Genomic DNA, 15579 nt, shown 5'->3' on the forward strand with positions numbered 1-15579 from the left:
GACACAATAATGTGTTACATACAGATCTCGTCTCATTTGTGTTCCGCAGCCGACATGTGGCTGGGCATATCACAAACTCAGTGTACCCTGCACCTATCAGTCTCTCATTCAACAACAGAGCAATTATTTTGCTCTTCCTTTACAATTTTTCCTCTTTGCCTATAGAAGTCTCAACTCTCATTGGATGTTGCTGGTTCACCCAAGTAGCCTTCTGTAAGCTCAAGGTGGACTTGAGTCACAGCAAAGTGAGGAACCAGCGATGGCCAATTATGCCAGGCGATACCTGTGGAAATTCAGACCACACTGCCATCTGAGGTGCCCGTGTGCCCAGCAGGCCATACTGGGCAGCAATTGAGAGTGGGAGCTGATTGATTCCTCCTTCTCTTGGCCATTTAAACTCATTTCAGTGCCGCCTCTAGCGGTCAGCAACTGATCCTGGAAAAGGGGATTTGTGAAAGCGCTGATGGTAAGCCACCGCGCCTCAGAAAGAGAACGGGAGAAACCCAGCGAGTGGGAAGCATTCAAAGAGCATTCACAAGGTTTACCAGGCTGATTCCGGGGATGGCGGGACTGATATGAGGAGAGATTGACTAGGTTAGGATTGTTTTCACTGGAGTTCAGATGAATGAGGGGGGATCTCATAGAGACTTTAAAAATTCTAACAGGTCTGGACAGGATAGATGCAGGGAGGATATTCCCGATATTGGGGGATTCCAGAACCAGGGGTCACATGGTCTGGAATGGGGGGGTGGGGGTGAGTTAATAGGTTGTAATGAACAAAGCATCGTAGCTGTGGGGGACAGCTCGGTGGATAGGATATTGGTATGTAGATAGGCTGGAAAATTGGGCGGGGATCCTGGATTCAGGATTCAATCCTGGACCGGGGAGCGGCGCGGGCTTGGAGGGCCGAAGGGCCTGTTCCTGTGCTGTATTGTTCTTTGTTCTTTGTTTGTCACAGTCTAAGGATTCGGGGTAGACCATTTTGGACAGAGGTGAGGAGACATTTCTTCACCCAGGTGAGCCTGTGGAATTCATTACCACAGAAAGTAGTTAATGCCAGAACATTGAATGTATTCAAGAGGTGGCTGGATATAGCACTTGGGGTGAATGGGATCAAAGGTTATGGGGAGAAAGCAGGATTAGGCTATTGAGTTGGACGATCAGCCATGATCGTGATGAATGGCAGAGCAGGCTCAAAGGGCCAAATGGCCTCCTCTGCTCCCATCTTCTATGTTTCCATGTTTCTAACACTGCTTCTGCCAACTCACCACCCCGCCGCCACCACCACCCCCCCCCCCCCCCCCCCCCCCGCCCCGCCCCCAAACCCCATGCTCCCTCTTTAAGGATAACATTCTGACAGTTCCTTAACACTGCACACCCCATACATGTGAGAAAAAGAAACTTTACCGGTGATCCACGTACTCCAGGACTTCCAGGGGGGCCAGGGTATCCTTTATCGCCCTGGAAGGGAGGAGAACAAAGAAGAAATAGCATCACAGTACTGATCAGCTTGTCCACATGCATTGGAGCTAAAATGTTGCTAACAAAATAACAGACTTCACCTAACAGGCTTTAATGTTTATCCTTCCAGTCTGAAATTCCACATTCATCACTACCACTATCGGTAACAGGTCTGTCGCCATCAAAACTATTGGGCCCAAAATGCTCTCCCCAGTTGGAAAAGACATCTATCATCACATTGCTATGTGATTGTCACAGTTGCTCTGAATGATGCACAGAATTTCCCAAATTGCCATTGTTATGGAGTTCCACCCAAATCTTTGAAGCGAGGCTGTGTGAACTGTTTTTGGTGAGTGCAATGATGTGACTGGGGAAATGGCCAGAATGACTTACTGACCTCAGCTTACTGATTGCATCACCTTTATATCCATTCTGTGACCTCTATAATTTTCACTGTACACTGTACAGTGGTCATCAGCCTGCCACTGCACTGGACAATTTGTCGGCTTCCACCAGTGCCTCACACATTACAATGACCAAATGACTATTGCACCCGCATGGGGAAGACACCTTATCTCACCCCCCCCTATTGAACCCTTATCTCTTCCATGAGCAAGTCCTGACTCATAAACATGTTTCTTGCCCCAGTACAGATTCTGGATTGTTCAGGTATCCTTTTCATCAAATATATTATGTAGTTGCCTCATTTTACATTGACCGAATATATTGTTGCTTTGTAACACAGAACTTAAATATTTTGGAAAAGAGAGACATGTTGCCGAAACTTTTCATCTTGCACTCATCAGGACCAATACAAGAACACCAATTTGCGAAGGAAAAAAGGGTGCTGGCTGGTTGGCAAGCACACTCTGATTGGCTGAGGCATTGCTTTCGGGAATTGTAGGCTTCTCAACCTCCCAGGTAATTCAAAGAAAGGTACAAGGCTTCAATATATTCCTTTTCTTTGCAGAGAACGGATCAGTGAGCATGAATGTACATTGCCTACTATCAAATGTAAATGAGCCGCATTACAAGCTCAACTCATTCTTAAATTGGTTGTTAGTATAGCTATGAACACACTCAGGATTGTTTAGCTAGTGCTACCCAATTGCTGAATCACATCTAACAGCAGGCAATTAGAGACAACTTAGGGCGGCACAGTGGCAAATTGGTTAGCACTGCTGCCTCACAGCTCCAGGGGCCTAGGTGCGATTCCAGCCTTGGATGACTGTCAGTGTGGAGTTTGCACAATCTCCCCATGTCTGCGTGAGTTTCCTCCCGGTGCTCCGGTTTCCTCCCATAGTGCAAAGATTTGCGGTTTAATTAGCCATGCTAAATTGCCCCTTCGTGTCTGAGGAACTAGCAATGTAAATACGAGGGGTTATGAGGATAGAGCCTGGGTAGGATTATTGCCAGTGCAGGCTCGATGTGCCAAAGGGCCTCCTTCTGCGCTATAGATATTATTATATATTCTAGCCCCACAACCAATCAGCATCCCCATTTTGTGTGGTATACATTGTGGTGATTGTTTAAAATTTGGCATTCTTGTGCTTGTCCTGGTGAGTGCAAGATGAAAACTTCAGCAACATGAGTCTTTTTTCAGCATTATTCAACTATAGCTGGGAGTCCCCAAGGGGCTGGGTCTGTCAAAGCTTCATCCAAGGAAGAATATTTGAAATCTGCCCCTGTCAGAAACTCACTCTATATGCCCACTTTCCAATGCATGGATCGCATTCACAATAAATGAGCGGCTGATGTCCAGCAATAGAGTTGATTTATTCCTGAGTTAGCCACAAGTGACCGCTCTTCAATCAAAAATAATCCAGTCATACGACAGCAGTTGGAGGGAGTCAGTTATTGATTCTGTAACCTCAATACCACACATTATTACACCCCTCTGTATGTACTCACATTCAAGGGTGTCCTGCTCAAATTGCGCAAGAGGCATGAGGTAGCTGTGATTGTGGCCATCTTCTGGTAGCTCCACATTGAGGAAGGTCATCGATCTGCATCAATCCCTTCCATGTCAAATATTCTCTCTCCAGTAGCTCCAGTTCAACTTTTGTTTTAGAGCAGTGTCACGTATTGACAATTTTATCAAAAGCCAGACTTGATTTTCCTACCTGCCACTCTCAGGAGTGCTACGTGGAATTATATAACATTTTCAGCTCAGAAGTAGGCCATTCAGTCCAACAGGTCCCTGCTGGACGCTCCATCCCAGCCTCCCCCTCCCATCTGACTTCATCTGACCCAATCAGCATTTCCTTCTTAAACAGAAAATGCTGGAAAATCTCAGCAGGTCCGATAGCGTCTGTGGGGGGAGAATAAAGCTCAATTCTCTCCCCACAGACGCTGTCAGACCTCCTGAGATTTTCCAGCATTTTCTGTTTTTTTGTTTCAGATTCCAGCATCCGCAGCATTTTGCTTTTACGTCAGCGTTTCCTTCTGTTCCTTTCTCCCTCACGTACCTATCCAGCTTTTCCTTAAATCCATCCATCCTGTGAGAAGCAGTGCCCGCAATTCTCCACCATTGGGAATCGCTGGGAGGAATCCTGGCAATTTTCCACAGGGAAAGGCAAACAAAGTCAACGGCCAAACAGACTTGCTTAAGTTAGGGATTAACGTGACCCTTTTACATTCTGGATATCATAATGTTCCTGTTTCAAACAACAATTGCTTGATTTCCCTGTTCCATTCGGGAAGGAGGTCAGGGAATGACATGGTATCAAAGTTCAGGCAATAACCCCAGCAGGTAAGCCGTGAATTGGAAACCCAGACGTGTGAAGCAGCAGCACTCTGCTCAGGACCACAGATGAAGGGGAGGCGGATTACACGCGAGTTTAGTCCTTTCCAAGATAGCTATAGTTCTCAGGGAAAGGAGGCAGAACAAGTTCTGCAATCAGTATCTATCACTGCCCCGTTACATGTCAGCAAGGTCCTGTGATAGCGTGAATTGTTATTTACCGAGTTCTGAGTCAAAATTACCTCAGAGAATGCTTCCTCACATCACACTGAAAAGGAATGACATCTTCCGGCGGCTGTGGGGTTCCTAGGTGAAATACGGCTGGGATTTTCCAGTCTCGCCCCGGGGTATGCGGTAGGACAGCCTGAAGTCCACTGACTTTCAGCGGAACTGGAAAATCCCTGCCATGGCTTACCCCATTGGGAAAGCCCAGAGTGAAATCCTCAGACACTAAGAGCAAGGATGAGGCCTTGCAGCCTGCATTCAACCTCTGCTGTATCAGACTTTTACATTGCCTAATGGAGGAACTTGTGTAAAAAGGAAAAGGTTTCTACTGTCCAGCAGACGTCATGATGAGGACATTAACTTCCACGCCTTAATACAGCGAAAATTGCCAATATTCTCCAGAGCACAAATTGGCTCATCTTGCTTCTAGAGGGTCTAAGTTTACACTGAGATGTCATTCACTCTCCCCAGGCGCGCCCCCCCAACCTCAATTTTCTTTTCCACAAACCTTTTCACCTCGGTCCCCCTTTGGAAATCCAGTTGGCTTAACAAACTCAAGTGTCCCGGTGGCAGGTGGTGGGCCTGGAGGACCTGGCAGCCCCACGTCTCCCTGAGGTGCAGCAATCGGGAAGGAAGCTTCATTTTTTTTCAATCAAACAAAACAATGTCACCTGGGACTGTGGTAACCCTGGGTGGAAATGAGGCACTAAATTGCGGGTGGGGGGGGTTCGGGGGAGGGGGGGGGGGGCAACATTAGTCACGATAAGGGTTCAAGCGGGCTCTGTCAACTCTTAACAGGCCTTGGATTATTCCACAAGGGCTGCCCGCTCGACAATTCCATTTCTTCTTTCGCCACGATCAGAGTTCCTTTTCCAGTTTCCAAAGAAGTTAACACACTTTGCTGGTCTGTGGTAAGCGAATCAATGGATATTGAGTGCAAGAGCGAATCCTCTGTGTCAGGGGGCCGGGGAGAGGTCTAAAGTCTCAGCTCTACACCACAACCACCTGACTGGTTTATAAACATCCATCGTCCCTTGCGACACCTGGTCAGCTAGTTCACTGATCGACTCATTAGCGAGTGACCAAACAAGGAAGATGAAGATCTAGTTTCTTAAGAATGAGGGAAACGTGTGACCAGGACTCCTACGTGAGGAGGGGAATAGTGCCCGACATGCCTCATTTCTTCCAGGACCACCAGCAGCTCAGTCCACAGCTCGCTCCCAAGTGTTACCTTCTCTCCTATGATTGAGAAGTTTAGCCCAGGCCCTGAGACATATGGGATAGTTCCTGGGCGGCCGGGAGGTCCCGGAAGGCCTACATCACCCTGAGGTCAGGGAGGGGGTGGAGGGAGGAGGGACGGGGGGGGGAGGGAAAAGGTTAGTTACGGTTAGTGTCAGAAAACAGTTTCAGTATATTACAGACCAAAGTAACAATTTGCAAAGGTTCACCTTCCCACCACCGGAGGAAAAGATTTTGTCTTGGGGAGGAGGTGGGGGGGGGGGGGGGGGGGGGGGGGGGTGGGGGGAGGGGGTTGGATCTAGCAGCACACCAGAGGGCTCAGAAAGAGATGGGCCAAGTAAGAACCTGAAAGGTAGTCCAACAGGCTGCCAGACTGTCACACCTTCACACAGTGGTGCGAAGCACCATTTGCCCAGCGTTTCCTGATGCACTGAATTCACTGCCTCCATGGGATTGTCTGGAGGGCGCAGGGTAACAGGGGTTCACTTTGGCTCCCTGCAGAGACAGGGGGAAATGGTGCCGTTGTTTGGCCTCAACAATACTTCAGCGTGGTCAGTACTGGAATGGCACTGACGGTGGTGACTGGGTGCAAATGGTTCTCATGGGCAGGAAACGCCAGGTGGCAGGAGGAGAGAGGGAAGGTTTCTAATGGGGGGGGGAAACAAAAATGAGAAAGATAGACAAAAATAATAAGAAACCCTCTGTTAAAAAGCGGTGGAAAGGCTATGCATGTTTTCACCCTTTTTATATTTAAGAAATGTCTCCCATAAATAACATTTGAAAGATTTGTGATTAATAATCAGGTTAATTTGCTGGTACAGGGATTGGCCTTGTCCCCTGTTCAGTTTCTAGCCAAACCGTGGCAAAGTGAAGGATATTAGTGACAAGAGGAACCAGGCCGCCATGGAACAGACAACGATATTCATTGAGAAAAATGAGGAAAAGTCAAAGATCACAGTGCAAGATGCCACAAAGGTCAAAAGGAAGAGGAGAGTGGTGGAAATAAGTCAAGTTTTGGTAGTTAGGTAATGCCCTGACTCAGATTTAAAAGACTGTTTACAGCAGAGGGGAAGAGGGAGCAGGTATGGAGGAGAATGGAGAAGATGATCCTGGAAAAAGATGAGATAAAGTAGGAGTCTAGATTTGAACACAGTGAGAATGCAAGTGGGAAGGAGAGTGTCTGGAAGAAAAGGTTGAAAATTGTTTCTGTTCCAGTTGAGCCTTAAAAGTGAAGGGGAAATTGAGTGAGGTCACAGGTGGATTCTGTCACAAAAGGCCAACCCCTGCGATTGAGAGTAGCTACGCACAGCTGTTGAGACCACAGCAGAAGAATGATGAGCTGAACATGCAGAGGCAGAGAAGGTGAGCTGGAGGGTGGGGAATGGGTGATTCAGCACATGGCATCTATCATGTGGAAAATAGCAACACATTGGGCCACGGAGCGTGTGATGTCAATAGAAGCACAACACATGCTAAAGCTAGCTGTTCAACGGCAGCTTGGCAGCTATTGGTTGCAGATGTTTGGTTCAGTAACCACTGACATGATGCCACAGAAGTTCTGTTTTTTTTGCCCAACGTTCTTCCTTCCTTCCTTCCCCTCCTCTCTTCTGGAGCATAGGCTTCAGCTGGCCTTGAGGCCTTGGCATTCAGCCAGTGTCTCACCTTCATGTGTAGGGCAGTTACTTACAGGGAACTACTTGCTCATGGGAGGCTCCCTACAGTGAAATCCAGCCCTGTCCTTACCTTCCCGCTGCACAATCTCCTGGACGGAAAACTCATCTTCCTCCTGATTCAATCGTAGCTTCTCCACTGGCTACTCAACACCGATTACCCATCGGAGGGGACTTTCTTTTTGGTTCCCACTAGACCACTGAAACCCTCCTTCCCAATCGCGCTGACCTTCCATGCCCAGGCCACCTCCACTGCCAATCCACTCCTACCATGCAGTATTGTGGGATAATCTTCACCCCAACTCTTCCTCTTTGCCTCCCAGAAAGTGTGGGAACTCAGAACAAAATTGAAACTATATCACCCACTACCACCCCCAGAATATCCTAAATTAAGACAGTCAAGCGAGGCAGGGAGTCCTGTTCGAAAATAATGCTAATTTAAGAGGAAGCATTACTCCATTGAAGAATACCCAATGCAGGTTTGGGCTCTGTGACACCCTGCTCTCAACACTGCATCCACAGTGACAATGTGATGAGGCAGTGGGGACACTCTGGGACACCTCTTTCATCAAACTTTCATTCCCACTCCTGACATTTCTATAGGGACGGCACGGTAGCACAGTGGTTAGCACTGCTGCTTCACAGCACCAGGGACCCAGGTTCAATTCCCAGCTTGGGTCACTGTCTGTGTGGAGTCTGCATGTCCTCCCCGTGTCTGTGTGGGTTTCCTCCGGGTGCTCCGGTTTCCTCCCACATTCTGAAAGACATGCTGGTTAGGTTCATTGGCCATGATAAATTCTTCCTCAGTGTACCCGAACAGGCACCGGACTGTGCCGACGAGGGGGATTTCACAGTAACTTCATTGCAGTGTTAATGAAAGCCTACGTGTGACGAATAAATACATTTTAAACTTTTCTGCCCATTGTGAGATAAACGCCAAGAGCTGCCAAGCCTGGTTCATAACATGAGAATCACATCATTAAAAACAGTGCTTTTAACCACAGTGAGAGCTGGTGGCAACATGATTACACAGTCAGTGCAGCTCGAGGGGTCTCACACATTATCTGTTTAAAAAGCAAATGAGAATGAAGTGAGCAAGACATCAGTTAAGGTGGTCAGTGACCCTGCTGCTATAGCTAGCCGCTTATTAAAACTTCATCCGAATAGCAAAGGCAACAAGGACACAGTTGTTCATTTTCAACGCTAGATGTCTGCATTTTCAGTCTTACTTTTCTTTCTACTGAGTTGAGAAAACAGCCAATCTTTGTCCCTTAACCTTTTGATTTGACCTCTGCCTGATCCCTGACTCTTCTCGGTTGATCTGACCTCCCCTGCCCTGCTGTCATGTACAGGGTGGCACAGTGGTTAGCACTGCTGCCTCACAGTGCCACAGACCCGGATTCGATTCCTGGCTTGGGTCACTGACTGTACAGAGTCTGCACATTCTCCCCGTGTCTGCCTGGGTTTCCTCCGGGAGGGGGGGGGGGGGGGGTTCCTCCCACAGGCCGAAAGACATGCTGGTTGTTAGGTGCATTTGCCGTGCTACTAAATTCTCCCTCAGTGTACCCAAACGGGCACCGGAGTGTGGCGACTAGGGGATTTTTGCAGTAACTTCATTGCAGTGTTAATGTGACACTACTTGTGACAATAAGAAATAATAAAAATAAATAAAACAAAACATAATAAATAAATACTGACTTGCAATTTTAACTTACAGGGCGGCCCGGTGGCACAGTAGTTAGCTCTGCTGTCTCACAGCGCCAGGGACCTGGGTTCAATTCCGGCCTCGGGTGACTGTCTGTGTGGAGTCTGCACATTCTCCCCGTGTCTGTGTGGGTTTTCTCCGGGTGCTCCAGTTTCCTCCCACAGTCCGAAAAATGTGCGGGTTAGGTTGATTGGTCATGCTAAATTGCCCCTTAGTGTCAGGAGTACTAGCGGGGTAAATATGTGGGGTTACGCGGATAGGGCCTGGGTGGGATTGTTGTTGGTAGAGGCTCGAAGGGCTGACTGGCCTCCTTCTGCACTGTAGGGATTCCATTTTATTCTATTTCACCATAGTAGCTGAATAAATCGCAGCCAATCATTCTGTTTTAAAGGAAAGGTAGATGACCTTACTTAGAAATGCTCTGGGTAAACAGTACATTGATATGGTGAATCTTAGGAGCCATACAAAAGATAAAATTAAATGGCTTCTGTTTTATGAAGAAGGGTTTAAATACTGTGGTTTTAAACCAGTCAGTCCAGGCAGCAGTAACATTTATATCCCATTGGTGGCACTGCTGAGCTAATTAGCTGCTAGCTTTGTAGCGTCACTGACTGGAGATTTGTGGTACTGCAACTGAATTAAGATGCACGATATAAAAGATTGATTTAGAGCTCGCCCTGTTAACAAGGGTACCTTCAAATCTGGCGCATCATAGAGTCATAGAGGTTTACAGCATGGAAACAGGCCATTGGCCCATATCCCTCTATACCCATTCATCGATTCACAATAATTAACTGGACCGTGATTTTTTTTTGTTCATGGGACGTGGGCATTGCTGGCTGGCCAGCATTTACTGCCCATCCCTGAGGGCATTTAAGGGTTAACCGCATCGCTGTGGGTTTGGAGTCACATGTAGGCCAGACTGGGAAGGATGGCAGATTTTCTTCCCTAAAAGACGTTTTATAACATGGGTTTTTACAACTATTGACAATGGTCATCATTAGACTTTTAATTCCAGATTTTCATTGAATTCAAATTTCAAAGTTTCCAAAAGCAAAGGGCATCTTGTAGGTTCCAGTAAAAGACCAGTTCAAATATCTAAATCCTTGGGGACTGAGGCGGGCCCAAAGTGTCCTTTCGGGCCTGGATTTGAACACAGTTCATCTAAAGCTATGGCTGCCTCCTCTGTCTATAGGTACTGGGGGTCCTTTGTTAAAATTAGTTTGCATAATTCAAACCCAGCTTCAAGTGGCCACGTTATGAAACTGATCCTAATGTTGCCCGAATTCAGCACTTTGGGTAAGCTTTATTCAGAAAGCCCGCAGGAAGGACAATGTGGAAAATTGGGAAAAATCCCACTGATACAGCAAAGGGGTCTGACATTGGTGTTTGGCATTAGTGCATCTTTAAGAAAGGTTTTTTTTTAAATCATGATCTCTGCAGCTCTCACTGCTTCAGTGTTTTCTCAGCTCACAGCCTTAGCTGATGTCATTTGTTACTGGCTTGACTGGAGATGTCCTTTTATTGCTGCTTAAACAGGGGTTTGTTTATTTTTACTGTGGGATCTTTTGTGACTCTGCATTGCCAGGAGAAAAACTGGTCGGCAGGTTCTTTCAGTTTGAGTTCTGAGCTGCAGGTTTGAGTTTTTTTTAGAAGGGACAGCAAGCTGAAAAGAAGTGTTTCTCTCTCTCTCCCTGTTTTATTTGGAAATTCTGCTGGTTATCTGAAAGCAAGGTCTTGCCTTTCTGAAGGGGAGAATCTGCTGTTGGGGGCTTGCCTGGAGTCCCTGGTGTTTTGAGAAGCTGTCCTGACTTCAAACTGTTCTGAGTCTATCCAGAGAATTGCAGACTTCATCCAAAGGACTTAATTCCAGTATCGCGTGACCTTTAAGCTATGCTGTATTAAACCTGTTTGAAGGGTCTTGTTTATGGAATTGGTTTGATTGGGACAGCTCCCATATTCGCTAAGGGTTATACATTATCGTGGTTGTTTTGGTGTTGTTTATAATTGATAGAAGTTATTGCCAATATTCTTTCCATACATGTTAACTATATTCTTAAATAAACTTTGGTTGATAAAAGCTCCCTAGTGGGTCATTTGAATCACACCTGAAGTGAACCATATCATGCTTATCCTCACCAAATTCAAGATGCAAAACTTATGATCGAGGTGGGCTTCATAAAACACTTTGGAGTTTCTGACCTGAACCATAACAGGTGTTAAAGCACATTTTGGATCATAACTAACAGAGCCTAAGCACTGTGTTGTACCTGAGTGCTTGATGTAGACAGCGGCTGACTTTCAACGGGAAATCATTCCAATTCCTATCATTGACATATCTACCATCTTAGTAAGCACAATACTTGCCATATCTTTATTGGGAATTTTTTGGGGGTTAATTACCTTCAAATAGTCTCTAATCTAATAAAAATAAGGGATAAGAACACTGGGAAACTTACAGGAAGATAGCAGGAGGTCTGTCATCTGACCCCTCAATATGCAGCCTCCTCCCCCACATTGCTGATGGTGGCACAGTGGTTAGCACTGCTGCCTCACAGCGCCAGGGACCTGGGTTCGATTCCCGGCTTGGGTCACTGTCTGTGTGGAGTTTGCACGCTCTCTCTGTGTCTGTGTGGGTTTCCTTCGGGTGCTCTGGTTTCCTCCCACAGTCTGAAAGACATCTGGGTTAGGTGGATTGGCCGTGCTAAATTCACCGTCAGTGTACCCAAACAGGCGCCGGAGTGTGGTGACTAGGAGATTTTCACAGTAACTTTATTGCAGTGTGAATGTAAGTCTTACTTGTGACTAATAAATAAACATTACTTTACTTTACATCCTCTGGGAGCTCTGCGGGAATTAAGTCCCTAACTGGCGGCAGGAACCCGGCCACCCCAGCTCTCCCATCTGTAGGGAACATGTAGGGGGTGGCATGGTGGCACAGTGGTTAGCACTGCTGCCTCACAGCGCCAGGGACCCAGGTTCAATTCCTGGCTTGGGTCACTGTCTGTGTAGAGTTTGCACATTCTCCCAGTGTCTGTGTGGGTTTCCTCCGGGTGCTCCGGTTTCCTCCCACGGTCTGAAAGACGTGCTGGTTAGATTCATTGACCCGAACAGGCGTCGGAGTGTGGCGACTAGGGGAATATCACAGTAATGTAAGCTTTACTTGTGACACTAATAAATGTACTTTACTTTAACATTTAATTGCAGGGCTTTCTCCGGTACGGTGAAACTCTCGTCCCCGAGAGCTGCTGGTTAATCGCTGGCAACACCACTGGAACAGTGGCTGCCTCACAAGGTGCCTCACGGGAGACTGCTGAGTAAAATAAGGGCCCATGGTATTCGAGGCAAGGTACTAACATGGATTGACGATTGGCTGTCAGACAGAAGGCAGAGAGTTGGGATAAAAGGTTCTTTCTCAGAATGGCAACCGGTGACAAGTGGTGTCCCGCAGGGTTCAGTGTTGGGGCCACAGCTGTTCTCTTTATATATTAACGATCTAGATGACGGGACTGGGAGCATTCTGGCCAAGTTTGCCGATGATACAAAGATAGGTGGAGGGGCAGGTAGTATTGAGGAGGTGGGGAGGCTGCAGAAAGATTTAGACAGTTTAGGAGAGTGGTCCAAGAAGTGGCTGATGAAATTCAACGTGGGCAAGTGCGAGGTCGTACACTTTGGAAAAAAGAATAGAGGCATGGACTATTTTCTAAACGGTGACAAAATTCATAATGCTAAAGTGCAAAGGGACTTGGGAGTCCTAGTCCAGGATTCTCTAAAGGTAAACTTGCAGGTTGAGTCCGTAATTAAGAAAGCAAATGTAATGTTGTCATTTATCTCAAGAGGCTTGGAATACAAAAGCAGGGATGTACTTCTGAGGCTTTATAAAGCACTGGTTAGGCCCCATTTGGAGTACTGTGAGCAATTTTGGGCCCCACACCTCAGGAAGGACATACTGGCACTGGAGCGGGTCCAGCGGAGATTCACACGGATGATCCCAGGAATGGTAGGCCTGACATACGATGAACGTCTGAGGATCGTGGGATTATATTCATTGGAGTTTAGGAGGTTGAGGGGAGATCTGATAGAAACTTACAAGATAATGAACGGCTTAGATAGGATGGACGTAGGGAAGTTGTTTCCATTAACAGGGGAGACTAGGACGCGGGGGCACAGCCTTAGAATAAAAGGGAGTCACTTTAGAACAGAGATGAGGAGAAATTTCTTCAGCCAGAGAGTGGTGGGTCTGTGGAATTCATTGCCACAGAGGGCTGTGGAGGCTGAGACGTTGAGCGTCTTCAAGACAGAAATTGATAAATTCTTGATTTCTCGAGGAATTAAGGGCTATGGGGAGAGAGCGGGTAAATGGAGTTGAAATCAACCATGATTGAATGGTGGAGTGGACTCGATGGGCCGAATGGCCTTACTTCCGCTCCTATGTCTTATGGTCTTATGGTCTTATGCTGCGATAAACCATTGGATCCCTGGAGTGATGGGATGGGGGTCATGGGGAGTGGTGAGGGGGTGCGGGGGGGGGTCAGAGGAAAGGGCAGCAGTGACTTTGAGCTCCCCACCTCTGTACTGACCTCTTTGGGAGGGAGAGGGGGCATTACATACCACCCCGGGAGGTGGATCGCTAAACCAGCAAGATACTATGTTACTGAAAGGTAGAATGTAGGATCACCTTGCAAATTCCAGTCATAGCATCAGAGGGGCATGGCTTCACTCTGGAGATTTCCACGTCACCTTCTCAGTTATGTCATCCGAAAGAAAGACAGAGCAGGCATCAGGACTTTGATTGAGATATTTTCAAACTAACTGGGCCCATAGCTGGAAGATGCAGTTTAATGGCCGTTAGGTTTAGACTTGATCACTTTAGCGATTAATTTGAATACCAGCTCTCTCAAGTTAAAAAATCAAGAAGGCCAAGGTGAGAAAGGGAATCAGGAGGAACCTTTTCATTCCATGATGTAGAGTAAGTCCTGGGATGGGCATTGCAGTGGACGGTGTCAGTAGCTTCAAGAGACAAATTGACCATGTTTCTGGATCGAGACAGGGTTAAGATGAAAAGACGGATTTATGTAGTTGATCTCTTGAAAAGGAGGGGCTTCCTGGGCCTAAGCACCTTCATCTTTCCCCAGACACTCCAATGCATTTAAAAAGTTTCACCTGTGCAAAGGTGTATGACTTTAACCTGGAATTCAAGGCCTCACAGCAGAAAAATGAACACTGAAAATGCAGATATTTTATTTTTAAACATTATAAATGTATTTTCTTTAATATAGTCACAATGCAAAGTCCGAAAGCCAACAAGCAAATTACAGATAGTTTGGCAACAGCTTTCACTCCTGCCCCAGGCTTACCTTTCCTCCTTTCTGGCCTTGGAATCCCAATCCCATGTTACCCTGAAATATAATTTGTTTTGAACTTAGAAGAATTGTCTTTAAGAAAAAAAAACATTGCCTTAACCAAGTGTAACATTGGCCTTTCGTGTTGTCACCTCTCTGTTCACTCTCTTGTCATACAGCGCACTGGAACTCACTCTCAACGCCCTGACTCTCAAGGACTATAATTCCAATACCATGTTCATTGAAAAATGTAGGGTAAGATTGCTGTTCAGCCCATCATGCCCTTGTTGGCGTGGTGGAACAGCTCCAGTTGCACTTCCCTGCACTTTCCCCACAGCCCTACAAGGTTTTCCCTGAGTACTTGTCTAATTTCCTTCTTGAAAGTTATCATTGAATCTGCTTCTGTGATCCTTTCAGGCAACCCATTTCCCAATCTTAACAACTCACTGCATAAAAAGATCTCTTCTCAACTGACCCTGGTGAGTTCTTGTCAATGACTGCTCCTTCTGCCAGCGAAAACACTTTCGCCCTATTCTTACCAAAATATTCTGTCAAAATTATTCGGTGACTTGGACATGAAACTCCAGTTGGGGTCTAACTGATTTATAAAGGTCAATCACAGCTTCTTCGCTTTTGCGCTCTCTTATGCCACTATTTACGAAGCCAGGGAACCTTTAAGCTTCGTTTTGAACACCACTTTCAACTCGTTCTGCCAGGTTCAAAGATTTGTGTACATAAATCTCCAGATTTCGCTGTTCCTGCACCCCTTCTTAAAACCGTGCCGTTTGATTTATATTATCTTCTCGCCCCTCCATCTCAAACTTCTCCTCAGTGAATTGTACCTGCCATCAAAATGATCGTAAAACGGTTATTTATGTTCTGAAGCAGTCAAATGAAATGTTTAATGTGGTCCCAGTTGGCTCACCGCACGTTTTAAATGTTAGGAAAGGCCAACAGCATGCAAGAATGTTATACAGGTAATTACCTCATAGAGAGGCCTCACCGCATAATGAGTGCTGCCTCACATCATTCTAAAGCAGCTACCAGGACAGGTCCAGTAACTGCAGAATAACAGGAGTATTACAAATGTCTTACATCCAAGTACATCCAAGCCTAATATTACTATGTGCTTGAAGGGAAGCATGGATACTCCTGTTAAAACGTTTTAGGGTGGCACGGTGGCACAATGGTTAA

The 15579-nt window shown here is 46.5% G+C and overlaps 1 protein-coding gene across 6 annotated transcripts in view; it reads right to left on the minus strand.

Moving 5' to 3' along the window:
- col4a6 (collagen, type IV, alpha 6) overlaps positions 1 to 15579 on the minus strand; it is a 389276-nt gene that overhangs the window by 114274 nt on the left and 259423 nt on the right. For 3 of the 6 annotated variants that reach the window (XM_078211871.1, XM_078211876.1, XM_078211873.1), the window contains exons 12-13: positions 14401 to 14442; positions 4938 to 5039 (exon numbers count right to left, since the gene is read on the minus strand). In XM_078211871.1, coding sequence (XP_078067997.1) covers positions 4938 to 5039; positions 14401 to 14442 — 144 coding nt within the window. Of the gene's footprint in view, positions 1 to 1407; positions 1462 to 4937; positions 5040 to 5660; positions 5754 to 14400; positions 14443 to 15579 lie in introns of all 6 variants that reach the window. The other 3 variants (XM_078211872.1, XM_078211875.1, XM_078211874.1) reach the window with 3 other exon arrangements.

Source organism: Mustelus asterias, chromosome 4 (assembly GCF_964213995.1).
Source record: "Mustelus asterias chromosome 4, sMusAst1.hap1.1, whole genome shotgun sequence".
In the NCBI taxonomy this organism is placed as follows: domain Eukaryota; kingdom Metazoa; phylum Chordata; class Chondrichthyes; order Carcharhiniformes; family Triakidae; genus Mustelus; species Mustelus asterias.